The sequence below is a fragment of the Calypte anna genome, chromosome 26 (genome assembly GCF_003957555.1).
Source record: "Calypte anna isolate BGI_N300 chromosome 26, bCalAnn1_v1.p, whole genome shotgun sequence".
Lineage (NCBI taxonomy): Eukaryota > Metazoa > Chordata > Aves > Apodiformes > Trochilidae > Calypte > Calypte anna.
In genome coordinates this window covers 3,651,391-3,672,626 of record NC_044271.1, presented here as the reverse complement: position 1 = coordinate 3,672,626, position 21,236 = coordinate 3,651,391, and the positions used below count along the sequence as shown (strand labels likewise).

The window sequence follows — 21,236 nt, the reverse complement described above, 5'->3', positions numbered from 1 at the left end:
CCCACAGCTTTTTACATCCCTATTTTGGGTGTTTCCATCCCTGTCTTGAATTGTGTGGGTCTGATGGAGGAGAGAGTCGAGGATCAGCCCCAGGTGTTGGGACATCTCTCACTGAGGGCACGAAGAGCAGGAGGGGACAACTCTGTCCCACCAGAGGAGGGAGAAAGGATGGGGAGAGGTCCCCTCTGCCACATCCCCCTCCTCGATGCTGCCTCCCCCCTCCGCAGCATAGGGTGCACCCCCCTCCCCACCCCCAGCACCCAAGGTGCCGTTCAGAGGACAAAAGATGCTTTGGGGCTTCTCCCAGCAGTGATTTGGGGGCGGACATTGTCAGCCGACCCCACCCCCTACTCCTCTCCCGGGGCCTTTGGGGCTGTTCGGGTCTGTCTTGGGGTGCCGACCCCGTCCTGAGGCTCAACCTGGAGCCGTGGGATTTTCTCCCACCCCCAAGCTCAGGCTCTGTCCCCCTCTGCTCACACCTCACCTCCCAAAACCGCGGCTGCTGCTAAAACCGGGACCTGCCCGGTGCGGAGATCTCTGTGGGGCTGCTGCTCCCCCCGCCCCACTCACCCTCCCAGCCCTGCCAGACGCCCCCCTCCTCCCTCCCAATATCCCCCTTGCCCCCCTCCCACCTCCCGTTTTTCCCGTGCCGGACGAGCCCCAAACGGGGTCAGTCGCTCTTTAAAAGGCTGCAGGGCTGCACCATGTGATGCTCCAGCTCCGGCTGGGACCTGGCAGAGCCTGCGGGAGCCCAACGGGACCGGGCACCGGGCACCCAGGAGCCCCGACCCCAACTCGGTCCCAAACGCCCACATCACCCTTTCCCCCCCACCCCCGAACATGCCCCCTCCCTTACTCTGCGAAGGAAGAGCTCGGGCTACTTTGGGGTGAGGACACCCCAAAACAAACCTCGGCTGGCAGGACAAGGTGCGGGGGATGTGGGGGGGAGGGGGCAGCGCGGTGGCAGGAAGAGGGCGGAGGGGAAGGGGGGGAGGAGGTCGGGGGGGGGCGGCTCCGGCTGCGACGGCCCCGCGGGGCTCCGGCAGACGGGGCCGGGGCTGCCCCGAGGAGCGGGGGGCTCCGCCGCTCTCCCCGGGGGTGGCCGGAGGGTCCCGCTGCCTCCTCTCAGCTCCGAGTGCGGGATGGAGGTGGGTGCGGGATGGGAGCGGGAGCGGGATGAAGGTGGGTGCGGGAGGGGGGTGGGGGTGGGACGGGGGTGGGTGCACGGTGGAGATGGGTGCAGGATGAGCCCCGGGGTGGGGGGAGGGCGGGTGGTCGGAGCCCCTGGGGACGGCAGGGCCAGGAGACGGGTTGTGGTTTCCCCCCCCCCCGCACAGGCTCCATCCCGGCGGGCAGCGCAGCTCCCGGTGCCAGTTGCCGATCGGCTCCCGCTGCGTTTGCAGGTGACCGAGGGACCCCAGCGGGAGGCAGGAGGGGACAGGAGCATCATGGCACACTCCGTCTCAGCCTTCCAGGCTGCCTACATCTCTATCGAGGTTCTCATCGCTTTGGTGTCCGTGCCGGGGAATATCCTGGTGATTTGGGCTGTGAAGATGAACCAGGCTCTGCGGGATGCCACTTTCTGCTTCATCGTCTCGCTGGCGGTGGCTGATGTGGCCGTGGGGGCTTTGGTCATCCCCTTGGCCATCATCATCAACATCGGACCCCAGACAGAGTTCTACAGCTGCCTCATGGTGGCCTGTCCCGTCCTCATCCTCACTGAGAGCTCCATCCTGGCACTCCTGGCCATCGCTGTGGATCGATACCTGCGGGTGAGGATCCCCATCAGGTAGGAAAACGCCTCGGGATCAGCTCTGCAGTGCCTGCTGGAAGGGTTAGAAGGGAGCAACGGGGCCCCCAAACTTTTGGAGAAGCACTGGGAGCAAGGTCTTCCTCCACGCTGCCAGCTGGGACACATCTGACCATGGAAGTGATGGTGGCAGACTGGGCTGGGCTGGGCTGGACTGGGATGAATGGTGGTCCTGGAGCCTCCAGCAGCTTCGTTTTGGGGGTTCTGGGAATTCAGGCGAGGCAGGACAACCCCTCCCAGTGTCCCTGTGCTTGCAACAAAGGGTGTCCCACTGCACATGGGAGAAAAAACCCTACCAGCAGGGTGCTGTGGGAGTGGGAAGGGGATGGATTTGTCTTCAGCCCAGGTTTTCCCTTGCCGTGGGGAACCCAGGAGCTGTTAACCTGCTTGCTGATGGACATGTGGAGGTCAGGTTTGGGGTTTCGAGAGAGCAGAGGTAACAGGCAGGATGTCTCACTGGGCAAGCTCAGCCAGGAGCTGGCGATGGGGCTGCCCCACGGGTGACTCCGTGGGTTCCCCCTTTTCATCTTCTGTGTCTGCTGTCAAGGCCAAACCCCCTGCAAATACCATGGAGGGTACATGGGGGGACAAACTTTGTGTGAGCTCTGCTGCTCCAGGAGATGCTGAACCAGCTCCTGGCTGGTTCCCTGCTTGCTGGGAACCCCTGGGCTAAGAGGAGCCCAGTGGGACTGGGAGGTGTCTGTGGGGCTGGGGAGGATGTGACACCCAGTGGTGGTTCCACAGATCCCAGCTCAGCCCCTCACTGTGAGGTTGGTGTTGCTGCTCCCCATTGCTCTGCTCGAGGCCATACCTGGGCTGGGGGGACTCCTTTGGTGAGCACATCAGCTCCAGGAAAGTTCCCACTGTTCCAACTATTGTTGGAAAAACCATCCCAGCCGGGAGGGCTGAGCACACACACAGCTCGTGTCACCCCACTGATCCCTTTGCAATTCAGAGATGGGCTCCAGCCTGATTGCTGGAGGGGTCATCAGCAGAAAGACCCCCAAAAAGGAACCCAACCCCCTTGGGTGCTGCCCAGACCCCGATGGGTGCAGGATCTTTCCCAGGGCAGGAATCACCTTCCGAGCAGGGAGTCAGGGACAGGGGACACCTTGACTGGGATCAGCCAGCTGCTCTGAAGCACTCGGGGTCCCCAGGTCCCCTGGACCAGGTCAGAGCTCTGGTCAGAACTGTGAGGATTTGGGGGGGGTTCCCCCAGCCCCCCTGGCTGCTCGAGGAGGGAGCATCAGGCAGAGGGAGCACAGGACAAACCCACAGCCCCTGCCCACCCCCTGCCACCACTCTGTGTTTCACAGACTGTCCCCAACTTCTTCCCAAAGTGTAATTTCACCCAGTCTGGAAAATCTTCATCTTCCAGCCCCTCGGTGTGACCCAGGTGGTTTTCATCCTCTCGTTGCTATCAGGGATTTTTTTTATTTTATTTTTTAGTCCTTCCTGCAGCCCCGCGCGGTGGGGATGGGTTCAGGTGTGGGAGGGCTGTGGCTATACATAGCAACACTGCCTCAATCATTTTTCTAACAAATTCAGTCTTTTTTCCTCCTTTCTTGTCTCTGAGCCTCAAATTGGGCCTTTTGGGGAGGTTTTTGCCCTGAGCCCAGGCCCCTTCCTAGGAGCAATATTAGGTAAGAGCTCCCGTGTCCCGGGTGCATTTTCTCACGCAATATCCACCCGGAATTTTGTCAGCCCATTTCACACCCGTTGTGAAATCCTCCTCTGGCTCTTTGTAGCCTGCTTTAATGTTCAGAGTCTCAGCAAGAAGGGTTTGGCTTTGTCACCTCTCCCGTTCACTTGTCCCTGGGTGTTTCCTTCTTTCCCCGCCGTGAATCCCTGGCACTTGGTAAACGTCAGTTCAGGAGATTTTTGTGCATTAAGCACAACAGCAGCAGAACACCACTGGAGATCACAAGTAGGACAGAAAATGCCCTGAAAGGATATTTCCTGAATCTGAAATACCTCAAGTTTCTCCCAGCTTGTTGCTAGATGCTAAAAATTGATGCTAAACCCATTTTTACAGCCCCCTTCAAGCACTGCAGTCAGGTCTGGGCTCCTCAGCACCAGAAAGACTTTGAGGTGCTGGAGAGAGTTGAGGGAAGGGCAACCAAGCTGGGAAGGGTCTGGAGAAGCTGAGGGAATTGGGAATGTTGAGTTTGGAGAAGAGGAGGCTGAGGGGAGACCTTCTTGCTCTCTACAGCTCCCTGGAAGGAGGTTGCAGGGAGGGGGTGCTGCCTCTTCTCTCAAGTGAACAATGAGAGGACCAGAGGAGATGGCCTGAAGTTGGCCCAGGGGAGGTTTAGACCAGGTCTGAGGAAGAATTTCTTTAGTGAGAGAGCAGTCAGGGGTTGGAATGGGCTGTCCAGGAGGTGCTGGAGTCCCCATCCCTGGAGGTGTTTAAAAACCCTGTAGCTGTGGGTGATCCAGACACTGATACCTGTGTTTTATGTGTTTTACTGGGGGGATGTTGATGTCTGGATGCAGTGATCTTGGGAGATCTTTTCCAGCTGTGACAGTTCTGTGATTCTCTGATCTCCCCTCTCACATCCTTCCTCCCCCCCTGGCAGGGTCCCCGTCCTGTCACCCCCCAGCCAGGCACAGCAGGGTCCCCCCAACCCAGCCCAAACTTCCCCCTCTTGGCCACACTCAGGGAAGATGAAAAGAGTTCAAAGGGAGAAGGGAAGGGGAAGCAGCTGGGAAGCAGGGGGCAGGAAGAGGCCCCTGGGCTGGTGGGAGGATGCTGGGGGGGCTGGGGGTGGCTTTGGGGGGGATGTAGCTGCTTTGGCTCCAGGGTCTGCTCTGAGGTTGACCCCTGGGGTTCCTGGCTCTGCACTGGGGGTGTTGGAGGGGCCATAGCAGGAGGAGCTGATGTCCTTGTCCAGGGATGCAGGATGTGGGGCTGGACCTGGCTAGAGATGTCCTGGGGTGGGTCTCACCTTGTCCTCTTCCCTTGGATCCCCACCTCTTTCCTCCAACATTTTGAAACATGGTCCAGGAAGATTAAAAAAAACCTGGAGAAATCTGCTGGGAGCAAGAGCCCTTTGGGTGAGGGTTCCCCTGTGGCCCAGAAGTGTTTGTCCTGAGCCTTAGGGGAAAAAACAGCTCAGGGATGGCAGGAATCATCGAGTCCCAGACTGGTTTGGGTGGGAAGGGACCTTAAACCCCCCCCCAGTGCCACCCCTGCCATGGTCAGGGACCCCTCCCCCAGCCCAGGGTGCTCCAAGCCCCATCCAACCTTCAACACTGCCAGGGATGGGGCAGCCACAGCTTCTGGGGGCAACCTGGGGCTCAGCACCCTCACAGGATGGAAAGGAGCATCCTTGGCCCTGGACTGCAGCACCTGGACACCAGGAGGTGAGGAGGACCTGCAGGCAGCCTGAAAGCTCTTGGCTGAGCCCAGTGGTGGAAAGGAGCAGCTTTCTGCCCTCAGTTTCACTGTTTTCCAGGCTCTCCCTGGGATTGCTGTGCTCTTTCCCCTTCTCTCCAGACTTGCCAAGAGCCAGAGGCGTGGGGCCAGCTGGGGCTGGGTCACAGGGAAGCTGAGAAAGTCCCCTCACCCTCAGCCAGCTGGGGCTTGGAGCAGGGCACACATCTGGCACATCTGGTTTTCCTGGGTTTCCTCTGCTAGGAGTTCATGGAGGGTCTTGGAGAGAGAATGTTGGGAACCCAACTGCCCTGGGAGGAGGAATGAGGAGGAGGTGGGGAGGAGGCCCTGCTGTGGCACCAAAGCACCTAAAGACCCACGGGGGAGCTTCCCAGCACTCCCAACAAAAAATGTCAGGAATCCTTCACGGACAATTGAGCTCTGAGACCCAGCAGACTGAGACAGGGAGGTTTGGGACCAGGTTAACTGGATGGGAACTGATCCCCTGGGGGTGCCTCAAACCTCAGAAGCAATTTCCTAGGTTGGCACCGGGGTTTCAACCCATGGGATGGAATTAAGAGAAGGAAATACACCCGTCTGAGGTCAACCAGGTGCTGGCTTCCACATGTCCCCAGGGAGGCAAAGGTGACTGGAGATGTCTCATGCCAGCCTGGCCAAAGCAGCAGATAATAAATAAGGGCAGTGGTGAGTGATCCTGCCCAGCCAGGCGAGGAAAGCAAGCAGACTGTGACTGTGGCTCTTCCAGGGCTTATTTTTAAATTAGGAGGACACGTTTCAGAAGCATCCAGGTGACTCAGAGCTGGGGGAGCTGCAGGGGAGCTCTCAGGCCCGGGAGCTCATCAAGGTTCCTTTCAACCTCAATTAGCTGATGAAAAGATTCCATCCTTCCTTACAGTCCCTGCAAAAGCAGGCTGCAATTCCAAGGAAAACACTCCCATTTTTCCTCAGCCAGAGGAATCTGGGGGACTGGCAGGTCTTTGCTGCCACCTCTTTGGTTTCTCCCCTTGCTGCCCTCCAGAAGGTTTATTTTTAGCAGAGGAAAATGATCTATGGAGTCCTTCATTCCCTGGGAACAGGCAGCCTGAGCTGAGGATGGAGAATAAGAGGCAGAACTGGAGGCCCACAGAGGTTTGGAGCTTTGGGGCTGTTCCAAGCTCCATTCCCAGCACCCTGCACCAGCTCAGTGGGTGGGTGCTAAATCACAGCAAGGATTTCACACCCAGCTCTGCACAAACCACATCTGGGGTGCACACGGGGGGGCTGGTGCCAGGAACCCAAAATTCTGGCATCCCCCAAAAATGCTCCGAGCCTTGGAAACAGGCAGGGATTCAGCAGCAGGTTCTGTTGGGCTGGAGGTGCTGGTGGTTTGCAGAGGTCACTGTCAGCCCAGGGCAACCAAGAGCAAGGAGATCAAAGCCACCAGAGTCCTTCCCTGGGCGTGGGGACATGGGAGAGGCTCCTGCAGCAGTGCCAGGAGATCTTTGCTGACAGACTGGAAATCAGGTCACAAAGCTCCAGACATTGCCATCTGGGCAGTGTCCCCAGCTCCTGAGCTCTTGCTGGGGTTTGGGGGTGCCCGTGGGATGGTGGCACAGAGGGATGGGGAGCAGAGGGGTGAAACCTGTGTGGGGATGCTCGGGACTTGCTGAGAGTTGGGGTTATTCCCAAGATGAAAAGGGTGAGGGGATGATGCGTGGCCTCCAGAGACCCCTGGCCTCTGTGAGACCTCTGTGTCATCCCAGCCCTTCTCCTGTGTCCCTGAGGGGATGGGACGTGGTCCCCGTGCTGGGTAATCTGCTCAGGGAATCTTTTCTCCCTGACCCCATTAGCTGCCACCCAACATCTGTCCCTTGGCAGAGCTGATGTCTGCCTGGGACACACAGAGGAGTCAGCATCAGCACCCCCACCAGCACCCCCACCCAGCACCCCCATCCATCCCTGTCTGACTCCCACCCAGCACCCCCATCCAGCCCTGTCTGACCCCATCCAGCCCTTCCTGCTCCCCCCCAGCCCTTCCTGCTCTGCCTGCCCTTCCATCCCTTCCTCTCCCCTCCAGCCCATCCCAGCCCTGCAGGCAGTGGAGCAGCAGCAAGTCCGGACCCGTTTGGGGTGCTGGGTGCCAGGGTGCTGGGTGCTGACTCGGTCCCTGGGAGAGGCTTTACAGGAACTGTTCCCATCTCTGCTCCTGGGGGCTGGAGCAGAGCAGTGACTCAGGGGGTCCCTCCCTGCCAAGGAGCTGCCCCTGGAGCTCCCTCTGGAATTCCCTCTGGAGCTGCCCCTGGAGCTTTGTGCTGTCTCCCTCTCATTGCCCAACCCTTGGCACATCCATGCTGTGCTCATCCTGCTCATTAGACCTTTATTTGCCATGTGGCCACCAGCACCTGAGCCACCCTCAGCTCCTTCCCTGTGGTTTGGACAAGAGGAGGCTGAGGGGCGACCTCAGTAATATTTAGAAATATGAAAAGTGTCAGGAGGATGGAGCCAGGCTCTTCCCAGGGATGCCCAGGGGTAGGACAAGGGGTAGGAGATGAAGCTGGAGCATTGGGGACTCTCTGTAAAGAGAAGAAAAAGTTTTTTTGTCTGTGAGGGTGAGGGAGCCCCTGGGCCAGGCTGCCCAGGGGGGTGTGGAGTTTGCTTCTCCAGGGACATTCCAGACCCCCCTGGATGTGTCCCTGTGTGACCAGGGGACCCTGCTCTGCCAGGGGGTTGGACTCAATGATCTTTCATGGTCCCTTCCCACCATTCACTTTCTGGGACTCTTCGAGGTGGGGTTTGGTGGGACTGTTCAGAGCAGACAGGAGGGACTGGGATTCAGGTCAGGTCCGTGGCCTGGAGGCAGCGGGGGTGGAAAGGTCTCTGCAGCACAGAGAAGGATGGGGATAAAGGAGGAAAAGGTGTGGAGGAGGCACCCAGGAGTGACCCAGGGGATGAGTTGCTTTGTGACACACACGGGAGTCATCTCAGCATGGGAGGAAACTGCAGGACTGGAAGGAAAGCTCTGGCTCAGGGCAGGGAAAATCCCTCCAGGGTCCTGCCCACAGGGGTGTGAGGAAAACCCAGGCACCAATCCATGGGGATGTGATCCCTGAATAAAAATGGGACACAGAGCAGGAGGGAGACTCCTGGGAGTGATGGGGACAGCTTGAGAAGGTTGAGCCCTTGGGGACAAGAGCAGCATCTCAGAGGCTGGGGACATGGCAGGCAGCACAGCTGAGCTAATCTGGACAGGATTGGTTTGTCCTGGAGATAAATGAAAGAATTTTCAGTGATCTCACCCACTGCAGCAGGGATCAGAGCCAGGTTGGATGGGGCTGGGGGGAGGTGTCCCTGCCCATGGCAGGGGTGGCACTGGGGGAAGATTTAAGGTCCCTTTCATCCCCACCCAATCTGGGACTTTATTCATCCCTGAGCTGTTTTTCCTCCTAAGGCTCAGACAGACACTTCTGGGCCACAGGAGAACATCAGTGCTGTCCCAGTGCCACCCCCTCTCCTCCTTTACCCCCCTCCCCCATATTTTCTAGCAATTCTCAGCCCGGTTTGGGCTTTAAGGACCCTTCCAACCCAAACCAGTCTGGGCTCCTGGGATGCTATGGATGGGCCCAGGAGCGAAGAGCCAGAGAGAACCCAGCGTGTGAGCTGCTGATAAGTGGGAGTAGCTGATCCTTTTGAGACACATCTCATCCAAAGTGCTCTGAACCTTTCAAACCCATGAAATGGGAACCCAGCTGTCCCAGAGGCTGCCTGGGCTCCTGGCAGGATGATGCCCGTGGTCCTGGCAGGATGGTGCCCGTGGTCCTGGCAGGATGATGCTCATGGTGCTGGAAGGATGATATCAGTGGTCCTGGCAGGATGATGCCCGTGGTGCTGGCAGGATGATGCCCGTGGTGCTGGCAGGATGATGCCCATGGTACTGGCAGGATGGTGCCCATGGTGCTGGCAGGATGGTGCCCATGGTGCTGGCAGGATGATGCTCATGGTCCTGGCAGGATGATGCCCATGGTGCTGGCAGGATGATGCCCATGGTGCTGGCAGGGTGATGCCCATGGTGCTGGAAGGATGATATCAGTGGTCCTGGCAGGATGGTGCCCATGGTACTGGCAGGATGGTGCCCGTGGTCCTGGCAGGATGATGCCCATGGTCCTGGCAGGGTGCTGCCTGTGCTGGCACCTTGGCTGCTCAGCTGCCCGGGCAGGCACTTGGTGCCCAGTGGCAAGAAAGAGCAATTGATGCTCTCCAAGGAGGCCACAAAAAAAGCCCCTGAGCCAGCAGGGTCCTGCAGAATAGCAATGAGCTGAGCACCCCCTGCTCCCCAGCACCCAGCCTGCTGCTGGGCACGTAGCCCCTGTCCCTGTTGGACAGAAAGGTCTGGGGACTGTGGAGATGTCACTGGGGCTGCCAGCTGCAAGGGAGGATAAAATAATGGCAAAGGGGTGGGATCCTCCTGCCCAGACAGGACAGGCAGTGATAATCCTATGGGCTGAAGGCCAAATGGGGCAGTTTGGGTGATGTAGAGCAGTGCAGAGCAGGATCAGCCCCTGGGACTGTCCCAAGAGCAGAGCACACCGACCCCTGGGGACACAGAGGTGACAATCAAACCTTTCCACTGCTGCTCAGGGCACAGAATTCCAGGACATGGCCATGGCTGCCTGTCCACCTGCTCCAGATCATTGCTCTCCCTGCATCCAGAGACTGGGATGATTTTTTTGTTTGTTTGTTTCCTCCTTCAGCTCAGGGAATTGCCAGCTCCTGGCACCAGGGATGCTTCCTCATGCAACTCTGTTCTTCTTGCTTCACTTGGCATGCCAGGGCTCCCCTCCCTGACTCAGGTTCCCCATCTGTTCACAGAGGGAATGATGCTGCAAACTCTCCAGAAGCTCTGGGAAGCTGCTGCTCAGGAGTGCTGCCCATCATCAGCCCATTCTGACAGACCCAGGTCTTTCCCTTTCTTTTCTGCCCTGGTAACTGCACTCTGTCACCTCAGCCTCGTCACAGCCAAAAATCCAGCACTCGTTTTTCACCTGTGCCCAAGGGGGGAGCTCAGGGAAGGGGCTGGGTCTGGACTTTTACCCCCCATCCCATGCTGCTCACAGCACCAGGGAGTCAGAGGGCCCTGGGGACCTTCCTGCACCTTTGGGTCCCTCAAAGGCTTCATGGGGACCAGAACAGTCCCCATGCCTGGCAAGGTCTCCCTCCTGCCTGGCCCATCCATCTCCCATCTCCATGCCTGGCTCTGCCCCTTTCTCCTTGCCTGGATTTCATTGCCAGAGTAATTAGGAAGATGCACCGAGTGTAATTCATGCCCAGCTGATGCATTTTGCTGCAGTCTTTGGCCTTGGAATCCATATTCCTGATGAAAAGACTGAGCTGAGTCCTTCCAGGCAGCGAGGTCAATCAGAGGGAATAAATCACCTTGGAAATCTGGAAGAGGAAACAGGGTTTGGATAACAGGCTTCAGGTTTGCTTTGCTCTTGCACCTTGGATTTGTTTTCTTGGCAAAACTTCTCTGTGGTGAGGGAACATTTGGGTGTGGGGTTGACTGGAACCTTCACTTCCAATCTGGCATTTCATCTGCCTGATCAGGATGTACAGATCTGCTCTGGGCAAGGTTCATCCCGACATAAATAACTTAATGGCTTGAAATTGCTGCACTCTGATCCTCACTTCTGCTTTGGGTTTTGGGGTTTTTTTTGCTGCAGGGGGGTGAACCACACAGGTTTCACTCATGTTTTGTGGCAGGTTGGGTCTGGACAGAAGTTGGAAGTCAGGTTCAGCATGAAAGGGCATCTACAAAGTGAGTTTCACTGACTGGAAGTACATACAACTCATTAGCAAAAAATAAATGAATGAATTAATTAATTAATCCAGGTGCATTTGAAACTGATCTTTTAGTCAGGGGGAATCTGCAGTGGGCAGAAGAGGCTGAGCTGGTTGTTTGGGGTTACTGTGTCCTCTGAGGTTCAGAAGCAGTGGATGAGGTCGGGACTCCGAATTCTCATTGAGACATAAAGCAAGGAAAACAACTCCCCCTCTGGTCAGCTTCCAGCCCATTTTTCTGTCTTGTCTGGACTGATCTTTGAACTGGTCTGAGTGCAGGGTGAGATGTGTTCCCTCTGCAGTGACAAATCCTGCTGGGAGCAACCTGGGCACAACAACAAAATTGTGAGCTGGGAAATGGAGGAGCTGGGGACTGAAAAATGAGGAGTTGGGTCAGCAAGCTGGAGTGTGAAAAAAAAGAAACAAACAAACCCAAACAAGAAATTAAAAGGCAGCTGATATTGATCTCTTGCTCCTGCTGTAATTTAGGATATATCTTTCTTCTAAAGAGCCCTTCTGCATCACAGAGATAAAGACCCGAATCATTCCTACCTTGGGGCTGGGTCAGTGCCTCGTGATGGGAGATGCTGTCTCCAGATCCCTGCTCCAGGGGGAGAGCAAATGAAATGCCAAGAGCCTCCTGTCACCAGGACCCCTCTGACTGCCCTGCCAGGTGACATCTTGGGGCTGTTCTTGCCATTTCGTGGCTCTCAGAGCTTTTTGGACTCACCCAGTTGGAGCTTTCCCCATGCTGTGGGGTGATGGTGCTGTGGGGGGAAGGTGTCCAGATGGTGCCAGGCCCTTCCTAAGCTGGCACCTTCCTCCTCACCCAGACATCTTGCTGCAAGTCACAGCATTCTGTGGGCTGGAGGATGAGGCACAGAGGCTCCAGGAGCCCATCACACCAGGAGCTTTCTCTCTGCCGTCTCACTTTGATTTCACAGAGCCCACGTTTGACAGATTTTGGCTTTTTAAGTGGTTTTCAGAGATAGCTTCTTTCTTCTTCCTTCCTTCTTCCCCCTCCTCTCTCCATTTTGGGGCCTCATTTCAAAGAGGTTCTTTTGCATAAAGAACAAAAGGATGCAATGCACAAAAAAATTCCAGTGCAATAATTGACAAACCACAGCTTTTATCCAGCTGGGGTTACACCAAAGATGGCCAAAGCTGCCTTTTATCTCTTCCCAAAGAGTGCATCAATCCTGACTTCTTTAATCATGCAGACACCCAAGGGTTGGGTGCTGGGCCAGGCTCCCACCTCAGAGCTGGGGCAGGGATGATGGGGGAGAGGTTTTGAGGTGGTTGGATCCACAGGGTGCTGGTCCAGTGGGGCAAGGATTGGTGATGGCCTGAGATGTCTTTCCAGGCTGGGTGAGAAACACCAGGTTTGGAAGGGATGCACAAGAGGTCTGGGTGTCTCCTCCTGAAACCTCTGCAGAAATTTTCCTTTGTTGGGGGGGGCTCAGCTGTGTGATGTGTGGGGGGTGTGGGACCCACCTCAGACTCAGACCTGGACTCTTCTCTAAGATGTTCACACACCAGTTTGGGGGTGGTTTTTTTTGACAACAAAACTGTTTAGAGCCTCAAATTGTACAGAAAATTTATTGCACAGAGGTAGCACTGAAAATCCATCCTGGGATGTCCATCAGCCCTGTCAATAGCTCTCCCAGTGTCACCCCCATCTCTTGGGGTCTGGGCTGCTCCTCTCTATGTGTCCTCATTCCCAAACTCCTGGAACTACAGAAAAATCTGAACTTCTGCCTCCTTCCTCTCTTAAAGCAGCACTTCTCATGTTTTGCATTGCTGAGAAGTGACCAAAAATGCTGCTGCCTGAAACCAGGAGCCAAAAGAGCAGAACATCACATTTCCCCCCTGCACACCACTTCTGAGATTATTCAGCTCATTTCAGGACTTTGCAGCCACTGCCAATGGTGTTAAATCATTTCCCCTCCCACCTATCTCAAGGTCCTGGAGGGAGAAACCAGAAATCCAGGAAAATTCCTGGAGTGCTGTGACCACACATGGTGGAGCTGGGAGGGAGCCCTGGAGCTGCCTGGGTGCAGGAGACCCAAATCCTCCCTCCTGCCCCAGGAGAGAGGGGGCAGCAGATTTGTGGCTCAGTGCAACTGGAGGGACCCCCCAGGGCTGTCACCAGCACCAGGAGGGTGACACATCCAGAGCATGGGTGCTCAGCACCCTCGGGGGCTGCCCATGGCACTGGAGGGTCTCAGGGCTCCCTTTGGGGCCAGGAGGGTTTGCCCGGGCTTGGAGGGCACAAAATCTTCTTTTTCTGTCACTTCTTTGCTGTTTGCTGGAGCTGCAGCTTCCCCCAGTGCTGAAGGGAGCACTCACCACGGGGACACTGGGTGGGGACCAGAGAGTTTTGGGCAGGGTGGGTTTGGTCTCCTGAGCCTCCTAACCACCCTTGCCTTTATCCATACAGGAATTACTGGCTATAAAAAGCAGTTTGAGGCACTCAGTGGACTCAGCAGCTGCTTCACCCAACCACAGCCCCTTGGGCTTTGCAGGATGATTCCTATGCAGAGCCCGAGGATGCTGGAACCCATCCCTGGACACAAACTGCACCAGGAGGAGCTGCAGGGGATGGGCACAGCCCAGGGCACCCCCATGCACACACTGCCTGTCCTGGGGTGGTGACATCTCCCCCTGCCACACACCCAAAGTGTCGCCTCCAGCTGAGCCCTTGCTGAGCTGGGTACAGTGCCAGGTGATGGAAACTGCAGCCACTTCACCTCTCCTCTTCCACCATGTCCCTCCTGTCCCCTCTGTCCCTCCTGTCCCTCTCGTCCCAGGCACCTGCTGGTACTTCTCAGGTTTCTCCTAAAGCTTGAATTTCTTGCAGACCAACTGACCAGAGAGGCTGGGAGGGGACACTGCACAGGTCACCTTGGTTTCTCCAGGTCCCTTTGGAGCCCTGGGAAGTGTCTCTGTGTTAGGACATGGATCTTAGGCTGGAAATCCCCTGGGCTGGTTTGGGGCAGGACATTTGGGTCTCCAACCAGCACCAATGTCCTTGCTGCAGAACACATTTTTCTGCCTCACTTGAAAGACTCTTTGGGGTCTGGACGAATCTTTTGCATCTTTTGATGCCAGGTGGGAACTGACAAGCAACAAGTGTGGGGTTGTAGGATCAGGACAATTCCCTGTACATCCCAGAGGATATGCTGATGGGACCTGTGTCCTCCCTTCCAAGCATTTGTAGGAATATTCTGTCCTGGAGAGCTCCATCCAGCTGCCAGCTTTGGCTGATGTTGGTTGAAATCCCCCCTTCCCAAGGGCTCCTCTCACGTGGCCAGGCACCTGCTGGTCACAACCTCACATTTTTTCCAAGGTGGAAACCCAGAGGTGATGTGACCATGAGAGCAACATGCTGACATGGTGTCAATGGTGTCATCACCCCTCTCCCCAGGAGCCTGTTTTCCTCACATCAGCTCTGTGGTTGCATCACTGCCACCCCTGCCCTGCCTGGGGTGACTCAGGAGGGTGGGAAAGTCCACAGCTTCACCTCTGCTTGCAGTCAGCATGGATCCATCCCTGTCCTGGATTTGGTGCAGTTGCTGGGAACCTGAAGAGCTGAGCAGGTGGAGTTTGACCCCAAAGAGCCACAAAGCTCCCAGCTGTCCCAGGAGGCAGGAGAACAAACAGGAGAGGCACTCAAATGGTGCAAGGAGAACATTGCTGCTAAGAGATATTTTTGCCACAAAAAGACCTTGTTGATACACCTAGAAAACCTTGGAGGCCTCCAAGATTTTGAGCTTTGGGGTTTTACCTAAATGAATCCCAAAAGAGACCTGAAGGAAAGGAGGAAAATAACCAAGATAAGAAGCTAAAGAAAGAATCCATTTTTCACATCCAGGCTTGGAGAGGACAAAGGGGCCCCCATCCAGGGTTCCTCTGTCACACAATGTCCCTTCTGCAGGTCCTGAGAAACCAAACCCAGATCCACTTTATGTTCCTCAGCCTCCCATTTCTCTGCAGTTTGAACACCACAGCTGAGCTCTCCCACCCAGCAGCCTCCAGGACACCGAGAGATCTGAAGCAAAGATAAAGCCAGAAAAAAGAAGCAGAAACCAAAATCATCTGGAGATCAAAGCACTTCTGTCTAGAGATTTCCAATTAGATCAGGGCATGCTCTGGCTTCTTTTCCTTGCTGTGTTCACAGTGCAGAGGAGCTTCGTGTCAGCTTGGCCTCCAGCTTCATTTCATTAGTGCTGCTCTGCTTTGATTAGAGAATTAATTCCCCAGGAGCTGCCCTGCAATCATCCCCACCAGAGCAGGGACCAGCAAAGCCACATCTGGGGGCTGGACACCTACAAGTGTTTTCTGGACAAAAGGGATATTCACAGAAATACTAAAAAGAAACCCCCCAAAACCCCACAATGCATTTTATTCAAACCAAACCTGAGATCCTTGAAGTGTTTTCAAGAGGAGGTTTTGTGTTGGGTTTGGATTGACCTGTGGGTTGGAGATGTAGGAAATGAGTGAGCCTTCCTTTCTCTCTTTGGGGGACAGACCCCAAAAGCCAAACCAGTAGCAAAGCACTGGGCACACCACTCTCCAGTTGTTTTCAGATTGGCCATGGGGGATTTGCCCAAGTAAAAAGCAGGTCCTGGGCTGAGCTGGGCTCCCCTCAGCAGAGGTCTGGAACATCAAGATGTGGGGGAAGAAGCTGAATCCAGGCTGGGAGTGATGAGCAGAGGGTGGATGGGGGCCTTGGGATGAGGGCCTGGGGGGCACCTTGTGATGCTCTAGAAAAGGGGGTGACAGCATCTCCCCCAGTGACCCCATCCTCAGGAGACTTTGTTTGACTCTGACATCTCCTGCAGCTTCCCATCTGTCTCTGGACCCTCTGCCCCTGGCTCCTCACTCACCCTGCAGCCCTTGGGGACAATTTCTCTGCCACCACCTCCAACCATCCCTTTTTGTGCTTCCTCTGGGGATTCAAACACCATCCCATCCCTGATTGGTGTCTTGTCTCTTGGTGTTATTTTCTAAACCCTCAAAGACATTTTTGTTCCAAACCAAAGCTCACTGGATGATCACTCTGTTCCCTCCCCCAGGACAGAACACCCAGGAGAATTTGGGGCAATGCCCATCTCTGGGGGGAAGAGATGGAGCAAAAACCACCAGAGAGGGAGGGGAGGAGGAAAATAACAGCAGTGGTCAATCTGCAAACCCCACAGACAAAGGAACCAAACCCAAATTGTGTGCTGATGACAGTGACTGTCAGCAAGGATGGTTTGGTGACAGCTGTTAATAAAACCAATAGTGGTAATCAAATTGCAGTGATGTTAGCAGTTGTTCAGATGCTGATGATAATAATAAGATTATTTATTAATTGAGAGCCATTATCAGCATTTTCTAGTGCTTCTGCTTCCCAGACCCGACCCAGACTCAGCCACATCACATTAATGCAGAATGAGGAAAATGAGAAAGGCTTTTTCTTTGTGCCATGACCAAGACAGCAGCACAGGAACAGCAAAGTCTGTGCTGACCTCTCTGCTTCACCCCCACCCTGTGCCACGGGCTCAAGCATCAGGTGGGATCACAGAATCATGGAATGGGTTGGGTTGGAGGGACCCAGGGAGCCCAGGGTGCTCCAAGCCCCATCCAACCTTCAACACTGCCAGGGATGGGGCAGCCACAGCTTCTGGGGGCAACCTGGGGCTCAGCACCCTCAGAACAAAATTTTTCTCCCCAAGATCTTAACTCGATCTCCTCCCATGTGCAGGAGGGATGGATGGGTGTGCAGGAGGATGGATGTTCAGGATGAATGTTCAGGAGGGATGTGCAGGAGGGATGTGCAGGAGGGCTGGGTGTGCACTGCTGGGGGTGGTGGATGAGCAGCCAGCAGCATGTGGGGTGGTTGCTCTGCCACGTGTGTTTTACACCCTCTGGGCCACGTGTGCTCACAGACATCCTGGGGGGTGAGGTGAGGTCTGTCTGACCTCACAGCTGCCCCGATAGCATCAGCAGCAACACACCAAGTGATGGAGCTATGGGGGGGCTGGGGACATCCAGGCCAGGTCCCCCCCTCCACCTCCTCTGCTTTGGCTGCAAGAGCCAAGGCTGCAGCCTCGGGTCCTGCCTGGCTCAGGGCTGAGAGAAAGGGCTCTGACCCCTCTCCCTCTGACCCAGAGCAGAAGTTGGAGAGCAGGGGGAGAAGGGGTGGGTGCTCTGGGGGCAGCTCCATGCCTGGGTGCTACCTGGAAATCCTGGGAGGGTGTCTGGGGGCCGCGTGGCATTGCTGCAGCTCCCTGCTTTGTCTGTCCCAGCTCTGCAGGGCAGGGGGGTGCAGGACATCAGCACAGAGTCAGTAAAAGACCCTGGAACCCCCCAGGAGTGGGGGGGCTGTGGGGAAGTGGGACACAGTGTACAGGACCAAGAGAGAAGCTTGGGCTGGGGGTTGGTGCTGCTATTTGCAGTGTGTGTCCTGGAGATGTGGCAGTGTCACATCAGCCCTGTTCTGGTGACCTGGAGTGGCCACCACAGCCCCATGGGGGCCCCCAGGGTCCCTCTGCCACCCACCACTCCCACAGCTCCCCCCCCTTCCTCTGGTGCTCTCACCACCCCTGTGCCCCAGCTCTCTGCCCTGCAGCATTCTCAGGGTCTCCTGCCCTCTCCTCTCCCCACAAGGAATAAATCACCCCCAGCTCTCAGGGGAAACATCAGCCCGAGCTGCCACCTCCTTCCCGTGGGACCTGGCTGCCTGCAGGATGCTGGGAATCTTTCCCAGGCCAGGAGGGATTCCTTCAGGAAAGCTGGGGGGCACCAGTGGCTCTGGACCTTCTGGATTCCTAAGGACTGAGGTGTCCCCTGCACCCTGTGCCCCTCTGTGCTCCCACCCTGACACCTGAGATGGGTTTTGAGACCTTCAAAAGGGAGGCAGAGGGAGCCCTTGCCTGTATTTAAGAGCTCCCAAGGGCTCCATTTGCCCACCCGAGGGAAAGGCTGCAGACGTGCAGCAGGGAGCTGAGGCATCAAGCTCCAGGTTTGCCAATTCCCCACGGCCAGGTTAACACCAGAAAAACCCAGCAAACACTCAGACGTTCTTGGTTCAGTCCCCTCTGGTGGGAAGCAAATAACACTTGGGCTGTGGATCCTCTTGGCCTCCAAGGAGAAATTTCCCTTTGAGGACCCAGAGGGGAAAATCAAACCAGGAGGTTCTGCTTCCCACTTGGTGAGCTCTGGAGAGATGAGCCCAGCCACAGCATCCTCCCTGGGGGCATCAGGAGGGAGCAGAACCCATCCAGATCCTGGCTCCCCTGCTCCTCCTCCAGCCCTTGGCACCAGCCCATCAGGAAAGGTTTTATCAATCGACCCAGCACATTAGGGAAGGAAACAGGATGTGCCCAGAGCAGTGCCAGGGCTCCATTACCACCTTCCTCCAGCCAGAGGATGTGTTTGGTTCCCACAAGAACAGGGGGAATTGTCTGGAACAGGGTGCCAGGAGGGAGAAAAGGGTGACCTGCTGCTTGGGTGCTCTGGTGTAAGGTCAGAGAGAAGTTGAACCCTCCCTAGGTATGGAGGTTGAGCAGACTCCAGGTTCCCAATGCATCTCCTGGCTTGGAACCAACCCCCAGAGCTTCAGGATCCATCCCTGGGGCCAGGGGTGGTGGTGAGACACAGGGTGAGGTTCCCCAGAGAAACCAGTCCATTAACACATCTGCTGGGCCAGGGAAGGGACTGAGGAGCACCATGTCACCTTGTCACCTCCCAGGGAGCAGCCTGCACCCCAGGCAGAGCATCCATCCCCTTGTGCTGAGCTCATCCCCATATCCTGAACTCATCCCCCTGTGCTGCTGTCCCTCCCCAGGTACAAGAGCGTGGTGACCCCCCGTCGGGCAGCAGTGGCCATCGCTGGCTGTTGGATCATCTCCTTCCTGGTGGGCCTCACCCCCATGTTTGGCTGGAACAACCTGAGCAAGATGAGGAGGACTCAGGAGCTCAACTCCAGCCACACCGAGTTCGTCATCAAGTGCCAGTTCGAGACGGTCATCAGCATGGAGTACATGGTCTACTTCAACTTCTTCGTCTGGGTCCTGCCCCCCCTCCTGCTGATGCTGCTCATCTACCTGGAAGTCTTCAACCTCATCCGCAAGCAGCTCAACAAGAAAGTCTCCTCCAACTCCAGCGACCCCGAGAAGTATTACGGGAAGGAGCTGAAGATCGCCAAGTCCCTGGCACTCGTCCTCTTCCTCTTTGCTCTCAGTTGGCTCCCCCTGCACGTCCTCAACTGCATCACCTTGTTCTGCCCCTCCTGTGAGACCCCCCACATCCTCACCTACATCGCCATCTTCCTCACCCACGGAAACTCAGCCATGAACCCCATCGTCTACGCCTTCAGGATCAAGAAGTTCCGGACAGCATTCCTGCAGATCTGGAACCAGTACTTCTGCTGCAAAGCCAACAAAAACATCAGCAGCACCACGGCTGAGACGGGCAACTGAGAGCTGGGGCAGAGCAGAGAGAGGTCCCTGTGCCCACCCCCTCCCCATCTGCTGATGGTCCCCACCTGGGGATGGGGCAGCGGGGTCTGGGGGGGCTGAGTTCACCCACCCTGTGTCCCCCACCTGTCCCGGGGGGTTATTTATTCACAAGCATCGTACTGTTTTGATATTGTAGCCTGCTCTGTTCCTTTCCCGGGCTGTATTTTTTTTTTAATTATTATTTTATTTTCTGTTTGTTTTTGTTTTTAATTTTTTTAAAGGTTGCCAAGTATTTAAGGAGAAATTGTACAGACAAAGGCGCAGTTTATCTTCATGCAAATAAAGTCAAATAATTTTAAAGCCATCCAGGAGGTTCTCTGCTGTTGATGGAGCCCCCCTGGGGACCTGCAGTTGGTGGTGTTGGGAGCGCCTCGGGTTTTGTCTCCCCTCCCCATGAGGGTACCCAGAGGCAAAGGGCTGGGAGCAAAGCTGAGGAGGAGAAGGAGAGCCCAGGGCAATGGGATCTCTGTGCTTCTGAAGCTGGAACCTTTCAAGCCCTTTTTCTCCCCTCCATAACCAGGGGGAGGTGAGCTGGGCTTGGAGGCAGGGGGAGGCAGGAGGAGGCATCCCATGGCAATGGCAGCACCCACAGCGGGGTGAAGCCCCCATCCCCACAGAGCAAAGGACAAGGCTCCAACTCCCCAGGCTATCAGAGAGGAAGGTAGAGGGGAGAGGAAACCCCAGAGTTCTCTGCAAGAAGCCCCTTTGGCTGCCCCATGGCTCCCCATGGACCCCAGCAGCACCCCCGGGAGCTGCATCCCCATCTGTCTTCTCCCTCTTTTACTTCAGCATTAAGGCATTTTTCCCTCTTTTTTCCTTCCATACAAGGTGGTATCAAGGCATTCCCAGCCCCTTTGTCTCCTGTCTCCCCAGCTCCCTCCCTTCTGACCCAAACTTTGGGGGTGATGCAGCCCTGGAGAGCCCAGAGGCCCCTGCACCCATCTGGGGGCAACTGGGGGACATCTGGGGGTCACAGTGATGGTGATGCTGCTGCCAGGGGGTTATTTCCCACCCCACCCCCCATATCTGGCTCAGGTTGAGCTGCAGGCAGGGTCTGTTGGTGACATCTGAGGCAGGGGTGGCTGGAGCTGGACCATCATTCCCCCCCCCCAGTTCTGTGCTCCCCAGGGATGCTGGCAGCCCCTGCTCTGCAGTGGGGGCTCTCCCAAGGCTGAAGAGGTAGTGGGAAGGGTTAATTTGAGTTTCTTTGGTTTCTTTTCTTATCAGCATCCCTTGCTCACCCATTGGAACCACACTCCCCGTGACCCTGTCCCTGCCCCTTGGACGTCACCAAGAGGCAAAGGGACAGCAGCAAATTCCAGCAGGGGGGAACAGGACCCGGGGTGGGTGAGATTTATGGGTGACTGCAGGGAGTGATGCTGCTGAGTGCCCCCTTCAGCCACTGCTGCAGCCACCCAGCTCCTCCAGTGCTCTCCAGAGGACGAGGAAGAGGAAGAGAAAGAGGAAGAGGAGGCTGCAGGGAAGGGTGGAAGGAAGGCTCAGCCTCACACATTTTGCAGTGGCCTCAAAAGATGACATCCAGGTTCCTCATTCAGACCACAGAGCAGGAGCAAATCCTTCCCTTGGGGTTCATGGTGATGAAGGGACCCTGACCACCCTCCTTCCAAACCCTTCTCAGGTGGTGCCCAAGGGTGCTGCAGCCCCAGCAGGACCCCCCGTGCAGAGGGACCCCCATGCCCAGAGCTGC

General features: G+C 56.3%; 1 protein-coding gene across 2 annotated transcripts; it reads left to right on the top strand.

The window, feature by feature from the left end:
• Positions 1-711: 711 nt before the first annotated feature.
• On the top strand, positions 712-19,830 carry ADORA1 (adenosine A1 receptor). 2 transcript variants are annotated; one of them, XM_030465637.1, is made up of 3 exons: positions 712-927; positions 1,404-1,789; positions 18,856-19,823. In XM_030465637.1, exons 2-3 carry the CDS (start codon positions 1,449-1,451, stop codon positions 19,487-19,489), a joined length of 975 nt encoding a protein of 324 aa, XP_030321497.1. In that variant the 5' UTR covers positions 712-927; positions 1,404-1,448; the 3' UTR covers positions 19,490-19,823. The 2 variants fall into 2 exon arrangements, with proteins under 2 accessions (XP_030321497.1, XP_030321496.1); XM_030465636.1 differs by lacking the exon at positions 712-927 and adding an exon at positions 1,051-1,148 and having other exon boundaries at positions 18,856-19,830.
• The last annotated feature ends 1,406 nt before the right edge of the window (positions 19,831-21,236 follow it).